Source organism: Stegostoma tigrinum, chromosome 13 (assembly GCF_030684315.1).
Source record: "Stegostoma tigrinum isolate sSteTig4 chromosome 13, sSteTig4.hap1, whole genome shotgun sequence".
NCBI classification, from domain to species: Eukaryota; Metazoa; Chordata; class Chondrichthyes; order Orectolobiformes; family Stegostomatidae; genus Stegostoma; species Stegostoma tigrinum.
The window spans coordinates 7337267-7361649 of NC_081366.1; the positions used below are offsets into that span (position 1 = coordinate 7337267).

Here is a 24383-nt window from a genome sequence, read left to right on the forward strand (position 1 = left end):
ACATTTGACAAAGTGCCCCATGGCAGACTTATTCAGAAAGTAAGGAGGCATGGGAATCAGGGAAATCTGGCTGTCTGGGTACAGAACTGGTTGCACTACAGAAATCAGAGTGTGCTTGTAGATGGAAAGTATTCAGCTGGAGCTCGGTAAACAGTGGTGTTCCACAGGGATCTGTTCAGAGGCCTCTGCTCTTTGTGGTCTTTATAAATGGCTTGTATGGGGAAGTAGAAGGGTGGGTTAGTACGTTTGCTGATGACATGAATGTTGGCGGAGTTGTGGATAGCATGGAGGGCTGTTGTAATTTACAACGGGACATTGACAAGATGCAGAGCTGGGCAAAGAAGTGGCAGATCGAATTCAACCCAAAAAAACTGTGAAGTGATTCATTTTGGAAGGCCGAATTTGAATGCAGAATATAGGGTTAATGACAAGATTCTTGGCAGTGTGGAGGAACAGTGGGATCTTGCATTCCACGTCCAGAGATCCCCCAAATTTGCCACCAAAGTTAATAGGATTGTAAAGAAGGTGTGTGGTGTCTTGGCTTTCATTGGCAGGGGAATTGGGTTTAAGAGCCGCGAGGTTATGCTAAAGATCTGTAAAACCCTGGTTAGACCACATTTGGAATATTGTGTTCAGTTCTGGGCACCTCATTATAGGAAGGATTTGGAAGTTTAGAGAGAGTGCAGAGAAAATTTATCAGGATGCTGCCTGAACTGGAGGGCAAGTATGATGAGGAAAGGTTGAGGGAGCTCGAGTTTTTTTCACTGGAGCAAGGAAGAATGAGTGGTGACATGATAGAGGTGCAAAATGAAGAGAGGCATAGATAGTGGATAGTCAGACACTTTTTCCCAATGTGAAAATGACTATTAGGAGGGGGCATAATTTTAAAGTTATTGGAGGAACATATCGGGGAGATATCCGAACTTGGTTATTTACAGAGAGAGTGGTGGGGGTGTGGAATGGGATGTCGGCATTGATTGTGGGTTCAGAAAGTTCTGAGATTTTTAAGCGACTCTTGGATAGGCACATGGATGATAATATATTGTCGGTTATGCTGGGTAGTTTCATCTGAGTAGGATAATAGATCGGCACAACATCGTGGGCAGAAGGACCTGTACAGTGCTGTACTCATCTATGTTCTATATATTTTTGAATTGTGCTGAAAATTATACAAACAGTAGCAAACGTGCCCTCTTCAGATCTTGTGAAGGAGACAGGTAGATGAATCAAGCAAGTGAAGATGTCTGAGTGGGCGGCACTGTTTGGGGAATCTCTGGAGTGATTACCTGGGCCTCAAATCATTGAAACAATGAATTATTGGATTCTACGTCTGTAAGTAGCTCATAAAAGCACTGCTGACGACCTGTGATAATGGCGCAAAGACAGGGTCGGTGTTAATTTGTCAAATTGGACTTTTCCTTCCTCGCGTGTTTATGATGTAGTGGGGTAACGTTCCATGCTGCCACCTAAAGGTTAATGTTATTCTAGCCATTGAAGAACTTGGCTGATGTCTCAACCATTTGTGGCTGGGCACATCACGCAGACAATCGAAGAACGAACGGGAGAGAAGACAGCAAAATGCACAATAGATAACAATTTAACGCAAACTGCATGAATTAAGAAAATAATATTGCCAACCAATAATCATTAATGCTTCATAGACTGGAACGCAGGCTTCCACACAAAACTTGGATATTTATCATCTAATGTGAAATTTCATTATTTTTCGAAGAAATAGAGACTGCGCAAAATAAATGGGTTTAAATTGTACTAAAAGAATCCAGGGTAGGAATTCAGAGTACCTCATAACTACTTGATTGCAATACCATATTTAACTGTAAGCGAGAGAATATACAGGTTTTCTTCGGTCCAAAAGCATAAATACTAAAATATTAAACTCCAAACGGTACATTAACGTTCAAGTTGAGAATATGGTTCTAAACAGTTGTTTTTGTAAGCAAACATAACTGCAATTGAACACGTGTGGACAGGACCAAGAGTACAGGTAATTTGGCCACATTAACCTTTCCACTACCAGTTAATTATGTTTGACCAACAAGTTTAACCTAGAAATGAAGCTTTTTTTTCAGGAACAAGCATTACCTGTCACGCAGAGGATCAATTTATCTGCCAATATTAGTGCCTTGCGTTGTCATGATCACCTATTTCATTGAAAGGCAATGTAGGATGACAGGGTTTCAAAAAGAGAAAGTCACTCTTCGACGATTCTGGTGACAAACACACACTATAATGATAATTTTCAGTCTGAACGGCACCTCTATAACTCGAAGCATCGCGTCCTGTTGGTCTTCGATTCGAGCCACCATCCGAATTCCTACGACTAAAACAGCAAACTGTGGAGCTATAGTTTGCAGCAATATTGCTTTCTTGCCTATATTTCAGGATGAGTAAACAAATGATGAGTATAAGAAATAAAAAGGAAATGGATCCCAAGGTAATGATTAAATAACTATTTATATCTGAAAAATAGCCCCATCGACTTGGTTTTTCAATTTGTTCAAATGATTTTTCAGTAACATTGATAATTACGGGAAAGGAGATTGTAACTGTCGTGGAAAGAATTGGATCTCCATTATCCTTCACACAGAGGACTAATTTTTCTGTTTTGGTATCTTGATCGCTAAATGCTCGCGTTGTTCTGATTTCTCCGGTGAGATATCCGACCGTAAAAAGGCCAGGATCAGTGACATCCAAGAGCTGGTATGAAAGCTTTGCGTTCTGGCCAGAATCCTCGTCAGAGGCAAGTACCTTGGAGACAAGGTACCCTGGATATGTTGACTTCGGCAGAATCTCTACTGTAGCTGATGAGTTCCATGTTAAAGGTGAAACAATAATGGGTGCATTGTCATTCTGATCCAAGATAATGACGTTTACAAAAGCAGTGCTGGTCAGTGGAGGCGATCCAGCATCCTGAACTTGAACTTTCACCCGGAAATGTTTCTGTTGCTCATAGTCGAAGGAGCGCAACGCGTAAATGTTACCATTTTTGGAGTTAATCGTGAAGTACGTGGAAGAAGGCACTTCTTGCTGTTGATTATCGATAATATAATAAGAAACTTCGGCATTCTGATTCAAATCCGCATCCGTTGCACTCACAGCAAATATGGAAGCACCGGGTGTATTGTTCTCCGTCAGATACACGTTATATGACGATTGTGTAAATTTTGGCGCATTATCATTGACATCAATTACTGAAATCACAATGAATCTACTTACTGAAAGTGGAGGAAATCCACCGTCCCAGGCTGAAACGGAGATGTTGTATAGCGGAGATATTTCATGATCCAGAATGCCATTGGTTACCAACTTGTAGTTGTCCTTCAAAGATTTTTCGATCTTGAACGGAATGGTCTCTGGGATCTGACACTGAACTTCACCATATTCGCCAGAATCGCGATCCGTTACGCTGATGAGAGCTATACCAAGCCCCGAAGAAGCATCTTCCCGTACAGCACTGGATAGCATTGTTATTTGCAACTCAGGGCTATTGTCGTTCGTGTCAACTACATTGATGACAACATTTGCATGAGCTGACAATTCAGGTGGAGCGGAATTCACCGCTTGGACGGCAAATTCATAAACATTTGTTTCTTCAAAATCGAGCACTCCTCGAACTTTGATCTCTCCAGTCACAGCGTCCAATTTGAACATGTCTCGAATATTTTGGGTAACGTGATGGGTGAAGGAATATGTTACCTCAGCGTTTGTCCCTTCGTCTATGTCAGTAGCACGAACTCTTAGCACCAAGGAACCATTCGCGATGTTTTCTAGCGCAGTCGCCTTGTAGGTTTCATGATCGAATAGGGGTGCGTTATCATTTGCATCCATGACATTAATTATGATCCGCGCTGTGCCAGATCTGTGCGGAATCCCACCGTCGATGGCCGTCAATACAAGAGTAAATGTTGAATGCTGTTCACGGTCTAAATTCTTCTTTAATACCAGCTCGGCACTTTTACTCCCTGCTGATCTTGTCTGCACTTTAATACCGAAGTGCTCGTTCGGACTGATCTGATAAGTGTTGATCGTGTTGGTACCCACATCCAAATCACGCGCGCTCTCGAGAAGGAAGCGTGCTCCCGGCGCATTTAACTCATTGATTTGCAAGTAAAATTCCTTCTTCGAAAATACAGGCGAATTATCATTTACATCTAGTATCTCCACTTCAACGGCATACATTTCTAGTGAATCATCGAGCGAGATTTGGAAAGATAGAGAACATGCAGGGGATTTGGGGCAAAGCTGTTCTCTGTCGATTCTTTCATTAACAAACAAGAAGCCATTTTCCACATTTACCTCCATGTATTGCTTTGAGTAATCAGAAAGCAGCAGAATTTTGCGAGTCGGTAATTCCCAAACCTTTAATCCTAGATCTTCAGCGACATTGCCAACAAAGGCTCCACGTTCCATTTCTTCAGGAATCGAGTAGCGAAGTTGTTCGGAAGCCAGGTTAGAAACAGAGAGCAAAAAAACGATGGGCATCCGGCTCACCATCATAATCGCCATTGTCATATTGATGTGTCAAGTCTGACAAAACAAAAAAAAAACTAGCTGCATAACAATATCGTGTTCATGAAGCTAGCAACTTTAAAGATATCGCCCGGGAGCTTTTCTGATCGCGACTGCACAACAGAAATGCAAACACCGACTGCCGATTTCGGTTCAGTTTGTCGAACCGAGGAGGCGGTCGATCTCTCAAAACGTCTCGAATTCTTATTGGTGGACAGCGACACGACGAGTTTCACCCAATAACTGCAACCATTCTTAAAGCTAAACAGTTTGGAGATCTTGTCAAATTACAGGTGTACAATTAAAAATATCCGGACAAATATAATTTTATATTTCGATTTTATTTTCAATGTGGTGTGTTGGAATCATGAGCCGTTTCATTGTTTTATTTGTGTCGGCTTTAGTGTTTGGCCATGTTTAGTTGCTATTATGTTATTTTTCTATTTATTTTTAATTAATGGTAGGTTATCAACTTTACAAAATTGTTAGGCCTTCAACACGATGTGGTGATTCTAAAAGTATTTAGATACTCCAGCACTTGAAAAATCCAACAATATTTCCAAAATGCTGATTCTTTCATTTTAGTTTTCAGTGGTGATGACAGTAATTGGTAACTTTTTTTTACTCTCAGTGGGACTCAGAAGTCAGGGTTTTTTTAACGTACACAACCTCTTTCTTAATAATATTGGGACACATTTCCGATGAATCTATCACCCCTCGTCAAGCAGCAAACTGCCACATCCCGATCACCTCCAAATATGTGTATACAAAATGCATATGTGTGCTGCTCCTAACGTTCGACATTTCTGTTGGCATTCTTCTAAAACCAGAGACACTAATCAACTCCCGTGGTCAAATGTAACGAATGAGATAGACAGTTTTGACGATTACTGCCCGTTGAACATCATCATACCTACCAAAATCGTGATTGCAACCTTGTCAGTGAGCTACATTTTCAAGCATCTCGTAATGGGCCAAGCAATCATTGACCTCAGTGATTATGTCCCCAGTACCTAGACCGATACTAAACTGAATACGTCCAAGATTGAGCCATCGTTGAACTCAAATGTTGTGCACTTCAATCTGCTTTTATGAATAATTCACTTGATTAAGGAAAATCATACTTTAACATTGCAGAAGTAAACGTGGGTTATGAATCATCCTCATGAAGAGAATCAAAGAAAAGACACAGATTTTCAAGTGTGGCGTAGGCGCCATTTACGTTCGTAAAGTTCAGTATGAACGGGTGAGTCGAATAAAAACGTGTGCAAAGAGTTAGGATGCGAAACGTTCGTGCTATCATCATAAAAACGTTCGTAGGGGAAAAAAGGTGCAGAAACGAAAACAAAATCAAGTTAAAATGAGTGATGAACCATGAATGGAGTAAATGTTAGATTTTCTCTAGGAATTTGGATGGACAGAGGTAGATCGATATATGAAGGAAAAATCACAACATTCGGCCTTGATGGTGGACAACATGATCAGCAAATATGAGGCCACTGGTAGCAGATGATTATAGGACGTTCCTCAAAGCTGAACACCGTCCATTGAATGCGCAATACACAGAATGATGCATTTTCAGTTATCAGAACTTGGAAACATAGGAACAAACGTCGACCATTCAGGCTGCCAAACCTATCATGTTATTTGACAGGATCATTACTGATCTGAAATTTTAATGTCTTTCATTCATCGGTCCCCACATATCTTCAAGCCAACGGTGACTCAAAATCTATTAAAATATATTTTAAACATAGTTAAAGCATGCTTAAAGATTGAGGACCAACCGCCCTCCGTGTAGGGAATTATGAAGGTCCACAATGATTTGGTAAAGAAAACTTCAAACCGTTGTTCCACGTGGGGTTTCCTTTTTTTATCTTTTCCTGATAGTGCCAAGCTCACTATCCAGGGTAATCATCTCTCCTGAATTTATTATGTGTTGGCTGTAATGTTTAACTTCTAACTTTGGTACTTATTTCTTTCTACCTTGTTATTAAGTTATGTTACCCAGGTACTTGTACTTAAGATGGTGTCATTGTGTGTGTCAACATTGGAAACTTTGCACTTCACTCCTGCACTTCTGTACTTGAATATACGTGATAATAAAGACTAAATCTAAACGTTTAATCTATTCTGCATATCTCTTTAATTATATTGTACGTTTCACTGAGATCACCACCTTGAAACTGTAGACAATACAGGCCCACTCTGCCCAATGTTCTTCACAGGACTGGTACACCAACACAGGAACGGTCTGGTGAACCTTTCCTCTCCATGTCAATAATACCAGAAGCTATTGCACTAAAGATTACTATTGCATAAGCCTTTCTAGAAGCTTGCTGCACCTGCACGTTAGGCTTCAGTGATTTCTTTGATGAGGTTAACCAGATCTCTTTGTACATCTGCACTTTGCAACTTGTTGCCATTTAAGAAATAAAATCACAAACTTGAAATTGCATCCCCATTGGCCTAGTTATTGAGACCAGATTTTATCCAATTTGACTATCGCCAACGGTCACAATGGAATTCCAACTCATCTCCAGGAAAGACCTACGAACTGTTGATTATGTTGGGACTGGTATATGGTCATACACCCTTTCAACAAGGAAATGTGCATCTGCGAAATTAGAAGACTGATCTGCACCTGGAATTCTCTGTTTAGAAATTGTTTACATGTAGTATTCCCAACGCAGCTAGATGTATTTTCAAATAATTACCCATGAATATTAGAAAAGAAAGAGAATGGATTCAACCCTACCCATCTGTGGTCCTCCGGTTGCTCTGCCTGATTTAAAGAACAAGGCAGTCTGCCTGAGGTGAATGTAACACAAGGAAGGTCACAACAGGAGAGCTGTATGCAGTTCTGGTCCCCACAACGTAGGAAAAATGTGATTGCACAAGAGAGACTGAAGAAGGGACTCGCCGGCGTGTTCCCTCAGTTTAAGAGGTTCAACTACAAAAAGAAATGATCAGTTGAGATTGTTTGCCTTACAGCAGAGAAGGATGAAGGACATTGTGATAAAGGTCCACAAAGTTCTAGGAGCAAATGACGGGGGGGGGGGGTAAGGAGAGACTTCTCCCCTGATTGGAAAGATCAAAAATCAGGCAGCACACAAAATTAAAGTTAGAAGCAGAAGAGTTAGAATAGATTTGAGGACTTTTTTTCCTTCACCCTAAGAGTTGTGGATTTCCGGGAAATTCATTGCCTGAAAGGGTGGTAAAAGTAGGGAGCTTCAAAATGCAACTCTTTAAACAAACCCATGAAATATCATAGCATGCATGGCTGCCGGCTAATTCCGGGGAATTTGAATGTCTAATGCTCGACACAGACACAATGAGCTTCTTTCCTCCTGCAACAACTCTAGGAAGCCATTCACTCTCATTCAGTTTTCTTTTCCCTTGCTTTGCTGCCTGAGGACGCCATTGGCTTGGTCAGTATTTGTGGCCCATTTCGATTATTTGCTAATCTCTTTGCTGTCGGTATGACGCCACATGCAGCAGCTCTGACTAAGAGTTTGCCTCCCCTGAAGCGAATAGATTTACACATCAAACACCCAATAGGTCAGCTCTCGACTCCGCGTTGTTTTTTTTTAAGTTTAAATTCAAATCTCTCCATTCACCGTAGGATTCGAACCCACTTCGCTGAGACATTGATTTTGCGTCTGCTAGGCCAATGACATGACCACTACACAAGTGTCTCCTCACTGTGACTCTCAGTGATTTATTAACAGATACAAGTCGAGTTTCCAAATTAAACCCAATGTATTAAATTCTTTCGTCAATGACCAGCCGAGTTTTCCGCGTGTACAATTCCCGTGTACTTGCTCTTAAATACTCATCGATATTCTCAACAACGGTCTTGTGTTCCTGCTCCTCGCGAAACGAACAGAAAGTTTGTCCCGTAAACAGGCCCGACGCATAAAGCCGGTAAATAAAAATCACCTCATTATTGCATCATTGTTCTCAGGCAGAAGTTGCCGTAAAACGGAGGCAAATCGGTTACCTTATCTTGTCTCTTACAGGACAACGGTATATATCAATGCACTAATACGGAAGGGAGAAAAGCAAAGAAAAGCAGAGCTGAGGATCTCTCCTGATAATGGCTGCTCGACATGCAGGCAGTCTCCACTGGTGTCTCTGCTCTTGCTCTGTGATTCGTTGGCTGGAGAGTCGGGCACTGGAGATCCAAAGCCTCGTTTCAGCTTCGTATTGGTAGACAGCGACACGTACAGCTTCAAATAATAACTGCACCAACTGCCTTTAACGTTGGACTGTTTCTGGATTATTGTCAACAGCATGAAATGAAAGGATGGTGCGTGTGCAATTTAAAGAACCTTAACAAGCATAAGTAATGGCACATTTTGCAGATTTCCTTCCTAAAATCTTCTTCTGCTGCAGAAATACTCATTCTCCTCGCAATAACATTTTAAATTAATCTCCAACACAAAACAAAGAACTGAGGATGCTGGAGATCTGAAGGAAAAATTTAATAGAAATTCCGAGATAAGGTTAGCAGATCTGGTAGCGTCCGTCGAGAGAAAATAAAAAATTCTTCGACCAATTACTCAGTGATCGCCCAGCACCCAAATGTCTACTGTAATCATTACAGACTTACCAGTAACATTTAGAATACTGCGATTTAGTTTCACTTGTTGGCCTCTGGTACAAAGTGCAGATCACGCTGAAGGTAATGTCTATTTCAGGAATTAACATACTTGCATGAGCATCCACCTGAGTGTGGAATCGGAGTAGATCATTTTAACACCAATTCTACTTCCTGAATACTCCCCGACGATAGATCCATGCCGTATAACTGAGTCAACAATATAATTCGACATCTGAAGTTCCAGATCTGAAGTAAAACAGAAAATGACGGAAACATATAATGCCACTGTCAAAAACTGTGGGGAAGGGGAGTTGACGAACACATTTTAAAGCGTTAACTCACGGTGGCTCAACGGTTAGCATCGCAGTGTTACAGCGCCGGGGACCCGTGTTCGATTCCAGCCGCGGGCGACCGTCTGCGTGGAGTTTGCCCATTCTCCCCGTGTCTACGTGGTTTTCCACCGGGTGCTTCGGTTTCCTCCCACAATCCAAAGATGTGCAGGCTAGGGGGATTGGCCATGCTAAATTGCCCGTACTGTTCAGTGGTGTGTGGATTATAGGGGGATGATTCTGGCTGGGATGCTGCATGGGGTGGTGTGGGCTTGTTCAGCGGCAGGGCTTGTTTCCACACTGTGGGGAATCTAATCAAACTCTGGTTTCAAATGCTGCTATTCCTTTCGATCGAGTCCAGTACGAATTTTTCCAAATTGCATGACTCGCTGGCGTGCTGATGAAACTGACTGCAGCGAATTCTTCAGTCCAACGTGCACAGGTGAGCAGCACATTACCCAAACTTACCATGCGACCTTACAAATGTAGAAATTTTTATTTCTTTCTGGATAAGATCGCGAAACATGGAGATACTCACAGTGATGATTATCAAAAGTTAGCGGGGAAAGAATAACGCCGGAGTAATCATCATGTCAAGACAACAACTTTCAAAAAAGAAACAGGTTTTAAGATTTACCCAAAATGATTCAGAAACATTGAGCAGTCAGGGTCTTAGTCAGTGTGAAAAAGCACCCACTAACGGAGCAATTAAAACCCAGAATGATTAAATTACCAGAATTGGAGCAGTGCAGATACCTCAAAAGGGTGTCGACCTGGAAATGTTCGCAGCGCGGGGCTATAGGGGCGTTTGTAATAGCATTGAGTTTTTTTTTTAAATAGACGTACTGCTTCATCGAGTTCCACCTTTGGCTGGACAATGTAGCATTTTAGATCCAAAGCAGGGTTTCAGCATCTTACTGGTAGACAGCAATACGTACGACCTCAAACAATGACTGCACCAACTGTCTTTAACGTTTGAAGGTTTTAGCACCGATTCCAACAGCACGAAATGAAAGGATGTTGCGTGCGCAATTTAAAAATCCTTTATAAACACAAGTAATACCATATTTTGTAATATTCTTTCTAAAATCAGTCGCACTGGGATGATGAATAGACAAATTCCGATGCACGTTTGAGGCTTCCATGATCATAAGCATATCGAAAATGAGATTTGGACATTGCCAGGAATGCATGAAATGGAATTCTCCAGAAAGGTGGATAAAAGCATTGACTACCACGCTTTCATGAGATGTTGGCGTCTCAGGTAAGGACAACACTTTTGCTCACTTTTCTTACTCCTGAGAAGGGAGCGGGAAGTTGTCTTCTTGATACGCTGCAGTCAACCACTTTCAGTAGATAAGCAGTACTGTTAAGAATGGAGTTTCAAGACGTTAATAAAGTATCTGTGAAGGAATGTCAATCCAATTCCAAATCAAAATTGCATGTGGCTTGGTGGGGAAATTGCAGACGAAAGTTTAATCACTTATATGCTGCCCTTATTTTTCTGGTTCATATGGGGCACTGTTTTGGAAGATTTCCTTAAAGAAACCTGAACAAATCTTTGAATTACTCTTGTAAATGTTACAAGAGCAAAACTCGAATTCAAGGACGCAACATATAGATATTTCGGGGTGGATAAACTATCTCACAAGGAAATACTCGTAGAGGATGTTATGAAGTTGGGTAGAGCACTTGTCGATTTGGGAGGCATGAAGTTTGAACTTGGTGTTTGTCAAGTGCGAAGGGTGAAAGCATTGTGTTGTCCCTTTAAAAGATTATGTGTATTTTTCTCTGTTTAGAGATTGAAAAACAATGTCTGTGAGCAACTTGAAGCTTTGACAACACAGAGACAGCACCGAATTTGAAACATTTGTCGCAAAAAGCAGTACAATTAGATGGCGATAACATGGTGTGAAGCTGGATGAACACAGCTGGCCAAGCAGCATCAGAAGAGCAGGAAAGCTTGACGTTTCGGGTCGAGACCTTCTTCAGAAGAAGGGTCTCGACCCGAAACGTCAAACTTTCCTGCGCTGCTGATGCTGCCTGGTCTGCTGTGTTCATCCAGCTTCACACCATGTTATCTCAGATTCTTCAACATTGGCAGTTTCCTGCTATCTCTGCAACAATTAGATGGCAAAGCAATTTTGTTTTGTTACACAGGCAACAAATTTTGAAATTTAACCACTCAATTTGTTCCAGACACTTAGTTACTAAAATCAATTAATTTTTTGCCTGATGGGTTTGATAACATCAGGCCAATGGTATTGTAAAACATTGAGATGTCATCATGGGTATAAAAAAGAGCAAAAGTCGGACACAGATAGGAAAACAAACTGCCATCTGCCACAGTTCGCAGCGCTTGGATCTCAAGAAAGTATCCTTGGCTTTTGCAATCTTCTCTAAGTTTTAGCAAAAGCACCAAATAAAAGATCAAAGTTACCTAAGTCACAACTAATTAATATTCTTGACAGAAAAATCAACAGAAATGTTTTCCTGACGCAGATTCGATGGAGAAGGCACAGGGCATTCCAGAAGACACGTAATCTGGACGGAATTTTGAGACAGTACATTATTTTTAATTTTCACATAAGTAAGACTGGTGTTTATTGTGACAATGTACCATTAGAATCTTGTTTTATTCGGGAAAGTTAGTAGTTATAAGTGATTTATTTATTTTGTTATTAGCTCAGTTAATTTGTTCACTATTTGAGTTAAATAAATAAATTGTTGCTTGTTTATTTTAAAATTAATGTCAAATATTTATTTTATTCAACCACTGGGAGTTAATGAGAAGCAGGTGACTTCGCTTTTCACAATTATTTTACAGATTATAACACGAGGTGTTCCTCTATTGGCGTTTCAGTTTTAGTTCCTGGCCTGGGGGTTGGAGGATCAACCTCTGCTGTAGCACAATGAAGCTTTATTAGGGTTTCTTTTATCTTTATTTCTCTGACTATTATATATCAGATCAGCCATGTCTAAGAAGAATAATTTCAACTTCTGGATATGCACTGTCTTGGCTAAACGTCCACTGAGATTATTAAAATGTCATTGAGTCTAAAAGTCAGGCAAGGAGACAAGTTAAATCCCAAATTAATATAATAAAATGTGAGGCTGGATGAACACAGCAGGCCCAGCAGCATCTCAGGAGCACAAAAGCTGACGTTTCGGGCCTAGACCCTTCACCAGAGAGGGGGATGGCGTGAGGGTTCTGGAGTAAATAGGGAGAGAGGGGGAGGTGGACCGAAGATGGAGAGAAAAGAAGATAGGTGGAGAGGAGAGTATAGGTGGGGAGGTGGGGAGGGGATAGGTCAGTCCAGGGAAGACGGACAGGACAAGGAGGTGGGATGAGGTGGTAGGTAGGAGATGGAGGTGCAGCTTGGGGTGGGAGGAAGGAATGGGTGAGAGGAAGAACAGGATAGGGAGGCAGAGACAGGCTGGACTGGTTTTGGGATGCAGTGGGGGGAGGGGAAGAGCTGGGCTGGTTGTGTGGTGCAGTGGGGGAGGGGACGAACTGGGCTGGTTTTGGGATGCGGAGGGGAAGGGGAGATTTCAAAGCTGGTGAAGTCCACATTGATACCATTGGGCTGCAGGGTTCCCAAGCGGAATATGAGTTGCTGTTCCTGCAAACTTCGGGTGGCATCATTGTGGCACTGCAGGAGGCCCATGATGGACATGTCATCTAAAGAATGGGAGGGGGAGTGGAAATGGTTCGCGACTGGGAGGTGCAGTTGTTTATTGCAAACCAAGCGGAGGTGTTCTGCAAAGCGGTCCCCAAGCCTCCGCTTGGTTTCCCGCATGGGCCCCAGCTATGCCTGCCTCTTTGTAGGTTACGTGGAACAGCCCCTCTTCCGCACCTACACAGGCCCCAAACCCCACCTCTTCCTCCGTTACATTGATGCTGTATCGGTGCCGCCTCTTGCTCCCCAGAGGAGCTCGAACAGTTCATCCACTTCACCAACACATTCCACCCCAACCTTCAGTTCACCTGGGCCATCTTCAGCACATCCCTCACCTTCCTGGAACTCTCAGTCTCCATCTCAGGCAACCAGCTTGGAACTGATGTCCATTTCAAGCCCACCGACACCCACAGCTACCTAGAAGACACCTCCTCCCACCCACCCTCCTGCAAAAATTCCATCCCCTTTTCCCATTTCCTCCACCTCCGCCGCATCTGCAGAACACCTCCGCTCGGTTCACAATAAACAACTGCACCTCCCAGTCGCGAACCATTTCCACTCCCCCTCCCATTCTTTAGATGACATGTCCATCATAGGCCTCCTGCAGTGTCACAATGATGCCACCCAAAGGTTGCAGGAACAGCAACTCATATTCTGCTTGGGAAACCTGCAGCCCAATGGTATCAATGTGGACTTCACCAGCTTCAAAATCTCCCCTTCACCCACTGCATCCCAAAACCAGCCCAGTTCCTTCCCTCGCCCCACTGCACCACACAACCAACCGAGCTCTTCCCCTCCCCCCACTGCATCCCAAAACCAGTCCAGCCTGTCTCTGCCTCCCTAATCTGTTCTTCCTCTCACCCATCCCTTCCTCCCACCCCAAGCCACACCTCCATCTCCTACCTACTAACCTCATCCCACCTCCTTGTCCTGTCTATCTTCCCTGGACTGAAATAGCCCCTCCCTACCTCCCCACCTATACTCTCCTCTCCACCTATCTTCTTTTCTCTCCATCTTCGGTCCGCCTACCCCTCTCTCCCTATTTATTCCAGAACCCTCCCTCCAACCCCCTCTCTGATGAAGGGTCTAGGCCTGAAACGTCAGCTTTTGTGCTCCTGAGATGCTGCTGGGCCTGCTGTGTTCATCCAGCCTCACATTTTATTATCTTGGATTCTCCAGCATCTGCAGTTCCCATTATCACTGATACAATTAAATCCCAATCTGATAGGCTATACAGTCAATCAAAACTCTGGTCAATATAAACAGAGTGGTGAAGAGGGCCTTTGAGACACTTGCCTTTGCACATTGATTATAGGAGTTGATAAGTCATGTTGTCGGTGTGCAGAACAGTAGAGAGGCCACTATTGGAATATACTGCATGCAATTCTGCTCTCCCTGCGATAGGAAAAATGTTCTGGAACTTGAAACGGTTAAGTAAAGATTCAAAAGGTTGTTGCCAGATTTGGACGGCTTCAGCTCCAGCGAGAGACTGAATAGGCTGGGCCCATTTTCCCTGGGGCACCAAAAGCTGAAGGGTGACTTTACAGAAGTTTATAAAATCACAAGGGGCATGTATATGGGTAAATAATCAAGTTTTTTTTTTCCCAGGGCAGGGAAGGCCAAAACTAGGGGCACACATGTAAGGTGAGAGGAGAAAGAGTTAAAAACAAATTAAGCGACAACTTTGTCAAGCAAAACATGGTGCATGTATGGGGTGAACTTTCAGAGGCAGTGATGGGGGCTGCCACAATTACAACATTTAAACTGCATCTAGACAGCAATATTAAGAGGAAGTGTCTAGAGGGATATTGGCCGAATGCTGGCAAATGGGAAGAGATGTATTTAGGATATCGGGTCAGCATGGATGAGTATCCATTCCCAGTCTGTACATACCAATGGCACTCTGACTCCAAGTGCAGAGTGTATGATTCAGATCAGCCAACTGTGGAGATCCCAACTATCACAGGTGCCAAGCTCAAGATCGTTCCATTCAGGTCACGTGATATCAGAAACAGTTTGAGACACTGAACATTGCAAAGCCATTGGAACCTCACAACAGTCCAGCAGTAACACTAATGAACAGTGCTCCAGAATCTGCCCCTGCTTACCTAGCTGTTCCAGGACAATTGCAACAGTAGTATTTGCATGACAACGTGGATAATTACCTGAGTGTGTCCTGTACAGATTTTGCAATCGTTGCTATATCAGTCCACTCACAATCATCAAAAAAGTGATTAAAGCTGTCAGCAACAGAACTACCAAACAGCTCAAACCCTAGAATAACCAGCTCCGGTCACTCAAATTAAGTTTTGCCACAGCCACTCAGCTCTTGGCGTCAATAAAACCTTGTGCCAAAAATGAAAGCAAACTTTCCCTAGGTGAAGTGATAGCGACTGACCTTGTCATCAATTCACACTTGACATATTCTTTTCTCAACGTGTCTGAGAAGTGCTAAAATCAATAGAAATTAAGGAGAAAACCCTTCACAAGTTGGAGTCATTCTCAGCAAACACGTTGATGGCCATGCTTGTTGGAAATTAATCAGCTCAGCATGACTGAATCCTTGCAAGTGTCCGAGCCCAACCAGCTTTCAGCTATTCCATTGTTGATCTTCGATCGATCATGCATTCAGAAATTTTCGTTGAGGATTGAATTCTGTTCAGTACCACAACTCGTCAGATATTCAAGATGTTCATGTTGAAATGTATTACCATCATTGAATGCTTCACAATCAATATCCCAGGGATTACCATGAACTAGTAATTGAATAGGTTGGCACAGTGGGAGGAAGATAAGCATTGCTGCCTCACAGCATCAGGGAATAGAGTTTAATTCCAGTCTCGGCTGACAGTTGGTGTGTTATTTGCACATGTCCCCGTAGGATCCTTTTGGGTACTCTGGTTTCTTACCACAATTCAAAACTGTGCAGGCTAGGTGCATTAGTCATGAAAAATACAGGGCTACATGGATAGGGTAGTGGGTTGGGTCTGGATGGGATCCTGTTCAGCAGGCCAGTATAGATCGTACGAGCCAAATGGCTTGCTTCTACACTGTAGGAATTCTACTTGAATTTCCACACTGAATTATCCATTTAAGTAATGTGTCTATAACAGCAGTTCAATGATTATGAATCTTGCATCGAGTAATTCATCCCCTGTTTTCCCACACTCAGATTACTGTCAATGGCGCACAAGTTGGGACCCTCTCTTACACAGGTCCAACAAAACACCAGGGCTTTGAGACTATCCAGATCAGAACAGCCCTTGTGATTGGTATCACATTCAGAAACGTTCACTGCCTCGACACAAATGATCCACAGCAGCAGTTTGTACCATTTACTGGGCCCACTATGAAAATTTGTTAAAGCACTTTTAGCAGCACCTTCCAAACATGCTACAATTACAACGGGAAAGAAAGAAAAGCAAGCATATATATCAGATCACCAGGACTTGCAAGTTCCCCTCCAAGATATGCTTATTTGAGATTGTATTAGCGCATGTTTACTGAATCTGTCTCAAAAACATTGGGACTTCCTCCCTAAATGCATTTTAAGTGTCCAAAAGACGCTTTAGGCAAGAATTTAAGCATGCAGCTCGCTACCATCTTTTCAAGAACAACTAGGAATGTACAATAAATGCCAGTCAGCTTGCGGAGATAACATGAATGATTTTGAAAGATTGCCACTTGGGGCTACTTATCGTGGAGATACAACTTCCTTGGCTTCATTATTGACCTTGAAATGTTATAGTTGCTCATGTTTAAAGGAACTCATCTGGAAATGTTCTCATCATTACACGTAACTATTACATTTGGAGGCACAAGTTCGATTGCATCTGATTGTCAGAACCTAAAGAGACAATAGACAATAGACAGTAGGTGCAGGAGTGGGCCATTCAGCCCCTCAATTCAACATCACCATTCATTATGATCACGGCTGATCATCCACAATCAGTATTGTGTTCCTGCCTTATCCCCATAACCCTTGATTCCACTATCTGTAAGAGCTCTATCCATCACTTTCTGGAAAGTATCCAGAGACTTGGATCCACCGCCTTCTGGGGCAGAGCATTCCATCTCTCCCCCACTCTCTGGGTGAAGACGCTTTTCATCAACTCTGTTCTAAATGGCCTACCCCTTATTTTTAAACTGTGTCCTCTGGTTCTCTGCTCACACATCAGTGGAAACATGCTTCCTGCCTCCAGAGTGTCCAATCCCTTCATAATCTTGTATGTCTCAATCAGATCCCCTCTCATCTTCTAAATTCAAGTGTATACAAGCCCAGACGCGCCAATCTTTCAACATATGATAGTCCCGCCACTCCGGGAATTGATCTCGTGAACCTACACTGCACTCGCTCAATAGCATGAATGCGCTTCCTCGAGAGTGGAGACCAGAACTGCACACAATATCCAGGTGCAATCCCACCAGGACCCTGTACAGATGCATCAAGGTCTCTTTGTTTCTATACTCAATACCTCTTGTTATGAAGGCCAGTATGCCATTAGTTGTCTTCACTGCCTGCTGTACCTGCATGCTTGCTTTCATTGGCTGATGTACAAGAACACCCAGATCTCATTGTACTTCCTCCTTACCTAACTTGATTCCATTGAGATAGTAACGTGCCTTCCTGTTCTTGCCACCAAAGTGGATAACCTCACATTTATCCACATTAAACTGCATCTGCCATGCATCCGCCCGCTCACCTACCCTGTCCAGGTCACCCTGTATTTTCATAACATCCCCCTGACATTTCACACTGCCACCCAACTTTGTGTCACCAGCAAATTTGTTAATGTACTTTTAATGCCTTCATCTATATCATTAATGTATATTGTAAACAGCTGTGGTCTCAGCACCTGCCATTCTGAAAGCGACCCATTTATCACTACTCTTTGCTTCCTGTCAGCCAGCCAATTTTCAAACCAAGTCAGTATTTTGCCCCCAATACCATGTGCCCTAATTTTGCTCACTAATCTCCTCTGTGGGACTTTATCAAAGGATTTCTGAAAGTCCAGGTACACTACATCCACTGGCTCTCCCTCGTCCATCTTCATAGTTACATCCTCAAAAAATTCCAGAAGATTAGTCAAGCACGATTTCCCCTTCGTAAATCTATGCTGACTCTGACCTATCCTGTTACTGCTATCCAAATGAGTCGTAATTTTATCTTTTATAATTGACTCCAGCATCTTTCCCACCACTGACATCAGGCTAACTGGTCTACAATTCCCTGTTTTCTCTCTCCCTCCTTTCTTGAAAAGTGGGACAATATTAGTCAACCTCCAATCCACAGGAACTGATCCGGAATCTACAGAACATTGGAAAATGATTGCCAATGAATGCACGATTTCTAGAACCACCTCCTTAAGTACCCTGGGGTGCAGACCATCATGTCTTGAGGTCTTATCAGACTTCAGACCTAACAGTCTATCCAACACCATTTCCTGCCTAATATAAATTCCCTGCCTTTCATCCATTACCCTTAGTCCTTCAGCCACTTTTACATCTGGGAGATTGTTTGTGTCTTCCCTAGTGAAGACAGATCCAAAGGACCTATTCAGCTCTTCTGCCATTTCCTTGTTCCCCATAATAAATTCACCCGTTTCTGTCTTCAAGGGCCCAATTTTAGTCTTAACTTTTTTTTTCTTTTCACATACCTAAAAAAGCTTTGACCACTCTCCTTTATATTTTTGACCAGTTTGACTTTGTACCTCATTTTTTCTCCATGTGTTGCCTTTTTAGTTATCTTCAGTTGTTCTTTATAAGTTTCACAGTCCTTCGGCTTCCCACTCATCTTTGCTATGTTATACTTCTTCTTTTTTATCTTTATACAGTCCTTAAATTCCCTCATCAGCTACAGCCGCCCTTGCCTCCCCTTCGGATTTTTCTTCCTCTTTGGAGTGAACAGATCCTGTACCTTCTGCATTAAATCCAGAAATATCTGCCATTGTTATTCAACTGCCATCCCTGCTAGGGCATTGTACCATTGAACTTTGGCCAGCTCTTCCCTCATAGCTCCATAGCTCTCTTTGTTCAACTGCAATACTGACACTTCCAATTCTCCCTTCTCCCTCTCAAATTGAAGAGTAAAACTTATCATATTATGGCCACCACCTCCTAATGGCTCCTTTACTTCGAGGTCATGATCAAATCTGGTTCATTGCACAACACCAGATCCAGAATTGCCTCCTCCCTGTTTGGCTCCAGTGCAAGCTGTTCTAAGAATCCATCTTGGAGGCACTCCACAAACTCGCTTTCTTCGGGGTCCAGTACCATCCTGATTCTCCCAGTCTACCTACATGTTGAAATCTCCCGAAACAACTGTAGTAATGCCTTTGCGACATGCCAATTTCAACTCCTGATTCAACTTACACCCTACATCCAGACTACTGTTTAAGGGCCTGTAGGTAACTCTCATTATGGTCTTTCTACCGTCAGAATTTCTCAGCTCTCTCCATACTGACTCTATATCTCCTGATTCTATGTCCCCCCTCGCAAGGGACTGAATATCATTCCTCACCAACAGGGCCACCCTACCCCCTCTGCCCGTCAGTCTGTCCTTTCGATAGCACGTATAGCCTTGTCCTCCTGAAGCCATGTCTCAGTTAACCCCACAACATCGTACCTGCCAATTTCCAACTAAGCCTCAACCTCATCCACCTTCCTTCTTATGCTTCGTGCATTCATATGTAATACTTTTAATTCGTTACTCCCCTCACCCTTCCTATCAATCCCTATTTCACTTGGTCATACGCTACGATCCTTTCTTGAGGTTTATACTCCGTTGATTCCGTTGTTATTCTTAATTTCTCTTCTTTTCGCTTTCCCTTTAACTTCGTTCTTAAGTTTCCAGTTTGTCCCCCCCACCACCACCCCCGCCCCACTACTAAGTTTAAACATATCAAGAGCTAACACCAAAGACAGTTTTAAAAAATCTTGGCATATTCTCAACTATCAAATATAAGAGTTGTATGAAGCACGGTGCGATGTCATGCATATATAATTCAAAAACACAGCTGGTGTTCAGCCTTGACAGCAGGGACAATCCATCGTTTTGTGATATGTTTTGCACGTCCTGTCAAACCAAGTTGCCCACTTCTTGAGCATCAAATTCATAAATCCTTGGTTCCTTGAAATGTTGTCTGCATTATAACTAATTTTTAAAAGGTCTAGCTATTTGACCAGATACTGCAGTTGTTGTTTGAGGCACTTTGCATTGAAAAACAAACGACTTGAAGAATTTCTGCTATCCTCCATATTCAGCAAGCATGCTTCTAATGCATCTTTGTGTTTATTGTTGAAATGCCAATTTATAAAATGATTATCAAAAAGCTGTGTGGCATACAAGACAAGCCGAGACAATTGATTTTGGAATATTTGCACAGTTTAAGAGAATTGTAAATGTGCACTATGATCAAGAACAACATCCGAAATGAATCTGATAAATTTGGTGACTTCCTTCATTAGAAGTCCTCTCAATATAGTAATCTGCTGACATGCTTCACCTGGATTGCGTGACATTGATGATGATAGAAAAGTGGTGGGCTAACGTATGTAATAACATGAAAGTTGGAGAGTAGTTGTTGAAAGGAGCAGACATGAGCTTTGCCTCCGTGCTGTCATGTGCTCTGATTTACAATTGAGCTCTGCAAGCAGGTTCAACATGATATGATAACAATTTTAGAATATATACATATACAGTAGTTAGAAGGTGGAGTAGGTCACTCAAGCATTCCATGACATTCAGGTGAAAACAAAATACTGCATCTTCTGTAATTCAGAAATAAGAATATAAATTCCTGGAGGAGCTCTTAAAGCTCGGTAATATTTACAGAGAGTGAATCGGAGTCAATATTTTGATTTTCATCTGATTCTTCATCAGCCATAGCTAATCTGCATGTTATCTTAAATTCAGGTTTCGGCTTACCCTTGTTAAATTTTCAGCCCCTTGATTAACAATAATGATGAATCCCTGTCTGAAACATGTTCAAGAATTCTGCTTCAACTGCTTTTTCAGGAAGAGAATTCCACAAGCTTGTGACACTTCAAGTAAAATATTTTGCTTCATCTCTGTTTCAAATCAGCAATTCCTGACTTTAAAACTGTGAAACCTTGGCGTACAGTCTCCCATTAGATGAAACACGCTCTCCATGTCTACCTTAACTAGATCCCCCAGGACGTGAAATGTTTGAAGCAAATCACTTCTCACCTTTCCAGATGCAGAGGGCGCAATTCTAGCCTGGCCATACCTTGCTCATAAGATACCCCACACCCATTAAGTGTTTTAATTTAGTCATTTTTGTCAACCTCTTACAACATACTTATCTTCTTCCTTATATAAAGTGACCAGTACTGTGCAAGATAGAGTCCTACAACGCTGTATGATTGAATTATAACTTCCCAAATTTATTGTTCAATCCCCACCACTAACTTCTTCCACAATTCACCTTTCGAATTATCCTTGCGTGCTTGGTAAACTTGGCAACTATAATTTCTCTATCTTAATATCTGCAATTGAAGTAAATTTTAAACAACTGAGGCTCAGCACTTATACCGTGAATCAGTATTTATTTCATCAATCCAATCGGTAAAAAAGTTCTTTCTATTTTCTGTTTCCATATATTCTTCTAATCTTCCCTTCATGTCAACATGATACTCTCTAGAGAATGAATTATTATTTTCTTCAATAACCTTTGATATTCTATCTATTCAAATGCCAACTGGAAATCTAAGTTTCGCATACTTACTGAGTTGCCTTCATCCACAGAACATGTTAACTCCTGAAAGGACTACAATAGATTGTTTAAACATAATTTCCCATTCAACTAAAACATGTCTCCTCCAGATTAATTTGGACTTTCACAATTACTGAGCGATGCCTTCCTTAATCATTACTTGCAACATTTTGGATATATAAGTCTTGTAGATATTACCTTTCTGTCACCCTCTCTTTTTTATGAAGAAGTCATATTCACTGTCTTAAAATCTTGCGGGACGATCAGAGAATCAGGAGAATTTTGAACAAAAATTAAATCAAATTTGTGAAATTAGTTTCAGAAAATACATCAACTTGTGTTAACCACGTAGAATAATGTTCTTCAAGGTGAAATACTTTTCTGTTCAGGGTTCAATTTTTCTGGTGATAGTGATTTTCCAGAGTTCCTCCTTCCAATACCTATCCTGATCATGGCCATTCATGTAATGTTACCTGTGCCCTCTATTTACAAAACTAATGCAAATAACCTGGTGAATCTGTGTATCGCTTCTTAACTTCTGTTTATTAATCCTTCAGTCTCACTTTCTTAAGGACTAATGCTCACTTTGCAAAGTATTTTAAGCTATTGATAGAAAGTGTGATTATTTCTGCACTGTTTTCTTTCACATACTATTATTTCCATCTATATTAGGCTTTCAGCAGTTATTAGATGTAATAAATTATACCCAGTATTTTAACATGCTTCCAGTGTTTGCACAACTTTGTGTTGTTTCTTTTTGAGCGTCGTATTACCCTTTTTTTCGATCTAATCAATCTATAATTTTCTCATACTCTTTTGAATGTATCTATTGTGCATTGAAATGGTACATTAAATGCCTGCCATACCTCTATTCACCTATCCTTTCAACTTAACTTGCAAATTCACATTGCTATCATGAGCACCTTAATATCCAAAATTAAGTTTTACAAGTAGCCACCAACCAAATCCTCTCTCCCTTCAACAGGCATGTAATTTCAGTCATTTTTTGTTTGCTATTATCTCGGGCGTCTTCTCGTGAAGACTCTGAATTAATTCTTTTATTAACAAAACTTAGATCTAGTTTGGACTGGTGTTCACTTAGCTTCAGAATATACTAAAAACGTGGCGCAAACACATTCTATGATCCCCTCACCAAGGTTATCTTTTCGCAGTTGGCTTTTCCTTTCAGTATGAAAAGTAAAGAATCCATTGATTTGTGCCATTCCTTTCCAACAATCTCTCACTTTTTCTTCCCTTTTCACGACCGCGCAGTATGGTTACTTTTAGGGGTCTGTATACCTCTTTCAAAATGACTTTGACACTATCACTGCTTGTTTCCATGCAAACTGTTTCCAGTCTCGGTTTACTGGCCTTACTTCATCGCTATCTCTTATGCTGATGCAATCTTTAACTGAAAAATCACCGCCTCACATTTTCCAGACATTCGTACATGGCCTGTACCAAAACGACTCGGGTCCCGAGCCTTATCGCCTGATGCTACGTATATTTTTAGTTTATTTCTGGGGTTATTTTATTGTTTTAAATACTACATTCAATCAGCCATTAAGAATTTAGTTACATCAGTTTACTTTCTTGGTAAATTAGAGTTTATTTGTTGATTGAATCGTGCATTCACGCTCTCGCTCTCTTCCTAGCTGTCGCAGTCTGTTTCTGACCTCCTGTCTTCCTCGCTTTCAATTTAACCTTGACCTTGTTTTTGCTTTACAGCGTCATCACATATTTGATCATTGGTCCCCATTTAATTCAATAGTTAATTTAAAATCCCTTCTACTTTCCTTGCTATGTGGCCAACGAAAAGACTGGGCTATGCACAGTAGATGTGAAGTACAGATGAATACAAATCCCACATTTCCACAGAACTGGAAATTTTGCCACTGAAAGTTCATTTCAAGCAACTAGCAGACGTCTCAAACGGTCGCAAATGGCTGGAACACAACGGCTGGAGTCAAACACTGTAATTTTGGAGTAAACTGAAATTCCACATTTTGAGATTCTGTGGCACATCAACTTCACTCCCGTAATTAAAATTTTTGAATGATTGTGTGCATTTTCACTAGTTTATGTTACCTTACACATATTACTAAATTTACCAACTGTTAAGCTAGGATAAAAACTCGGTATAGAAATATCGTAATCACTTGCAAGAGTCTCACCAAACATATAGCTACTGTCTTTGCAGCTGACCAAGATCAATTCCTATCAGTTACAATGATCCTATCTCTATCTAAATGTATCAGACAGGTAAAATTGCTGGTTCCTCAAGGTGTGGCTGACGACCAGCCACACATTCTCTTCTCGCCTACTCTTCTTGGTGACACCTGCGGACAGCTGCTAGCTGCTCAATTTGAATGTTCCTGAAGGTGATGTCAACTTATCTCATGTTACTCACATGTTTACTAAACTAGGTGAAGCTGTCTATCGCAGGATCCTCACCTCAGTTGCTTATGAAGGTGATTATATTTAGTTATTATAGTATCCTCAC

The 24383-nt window shown here is 41.6% G+C and overlaps 1 protein-coding gene across 1 annotated transcript in view; it reads right to left on the minus strand.

Moving 5' to 3' along the window:
- Window positions 1-24383, minus strand: part of LOC132210462 (protocadherin Fat 3-like) — a 118108-nt gene that overhangs the window by 12772 nt on the left and 80953 nt on the right. The window contains exons 6-7 of the mRNA XM_059650531.1: window positions 9246-9382; window positions 2144-4542 (exon numbers count right to left, since the gene is read on the minus strand). Of these exons, the coding sequence (XP_059506514.1) occupies window positions 2144-4542; window positions 9246-9382 (2536 nt within the window). The remainder of the gene's footprint in view (window positions 1-2143; window positions 4543-9245; window positions 9383-24383) is intronic.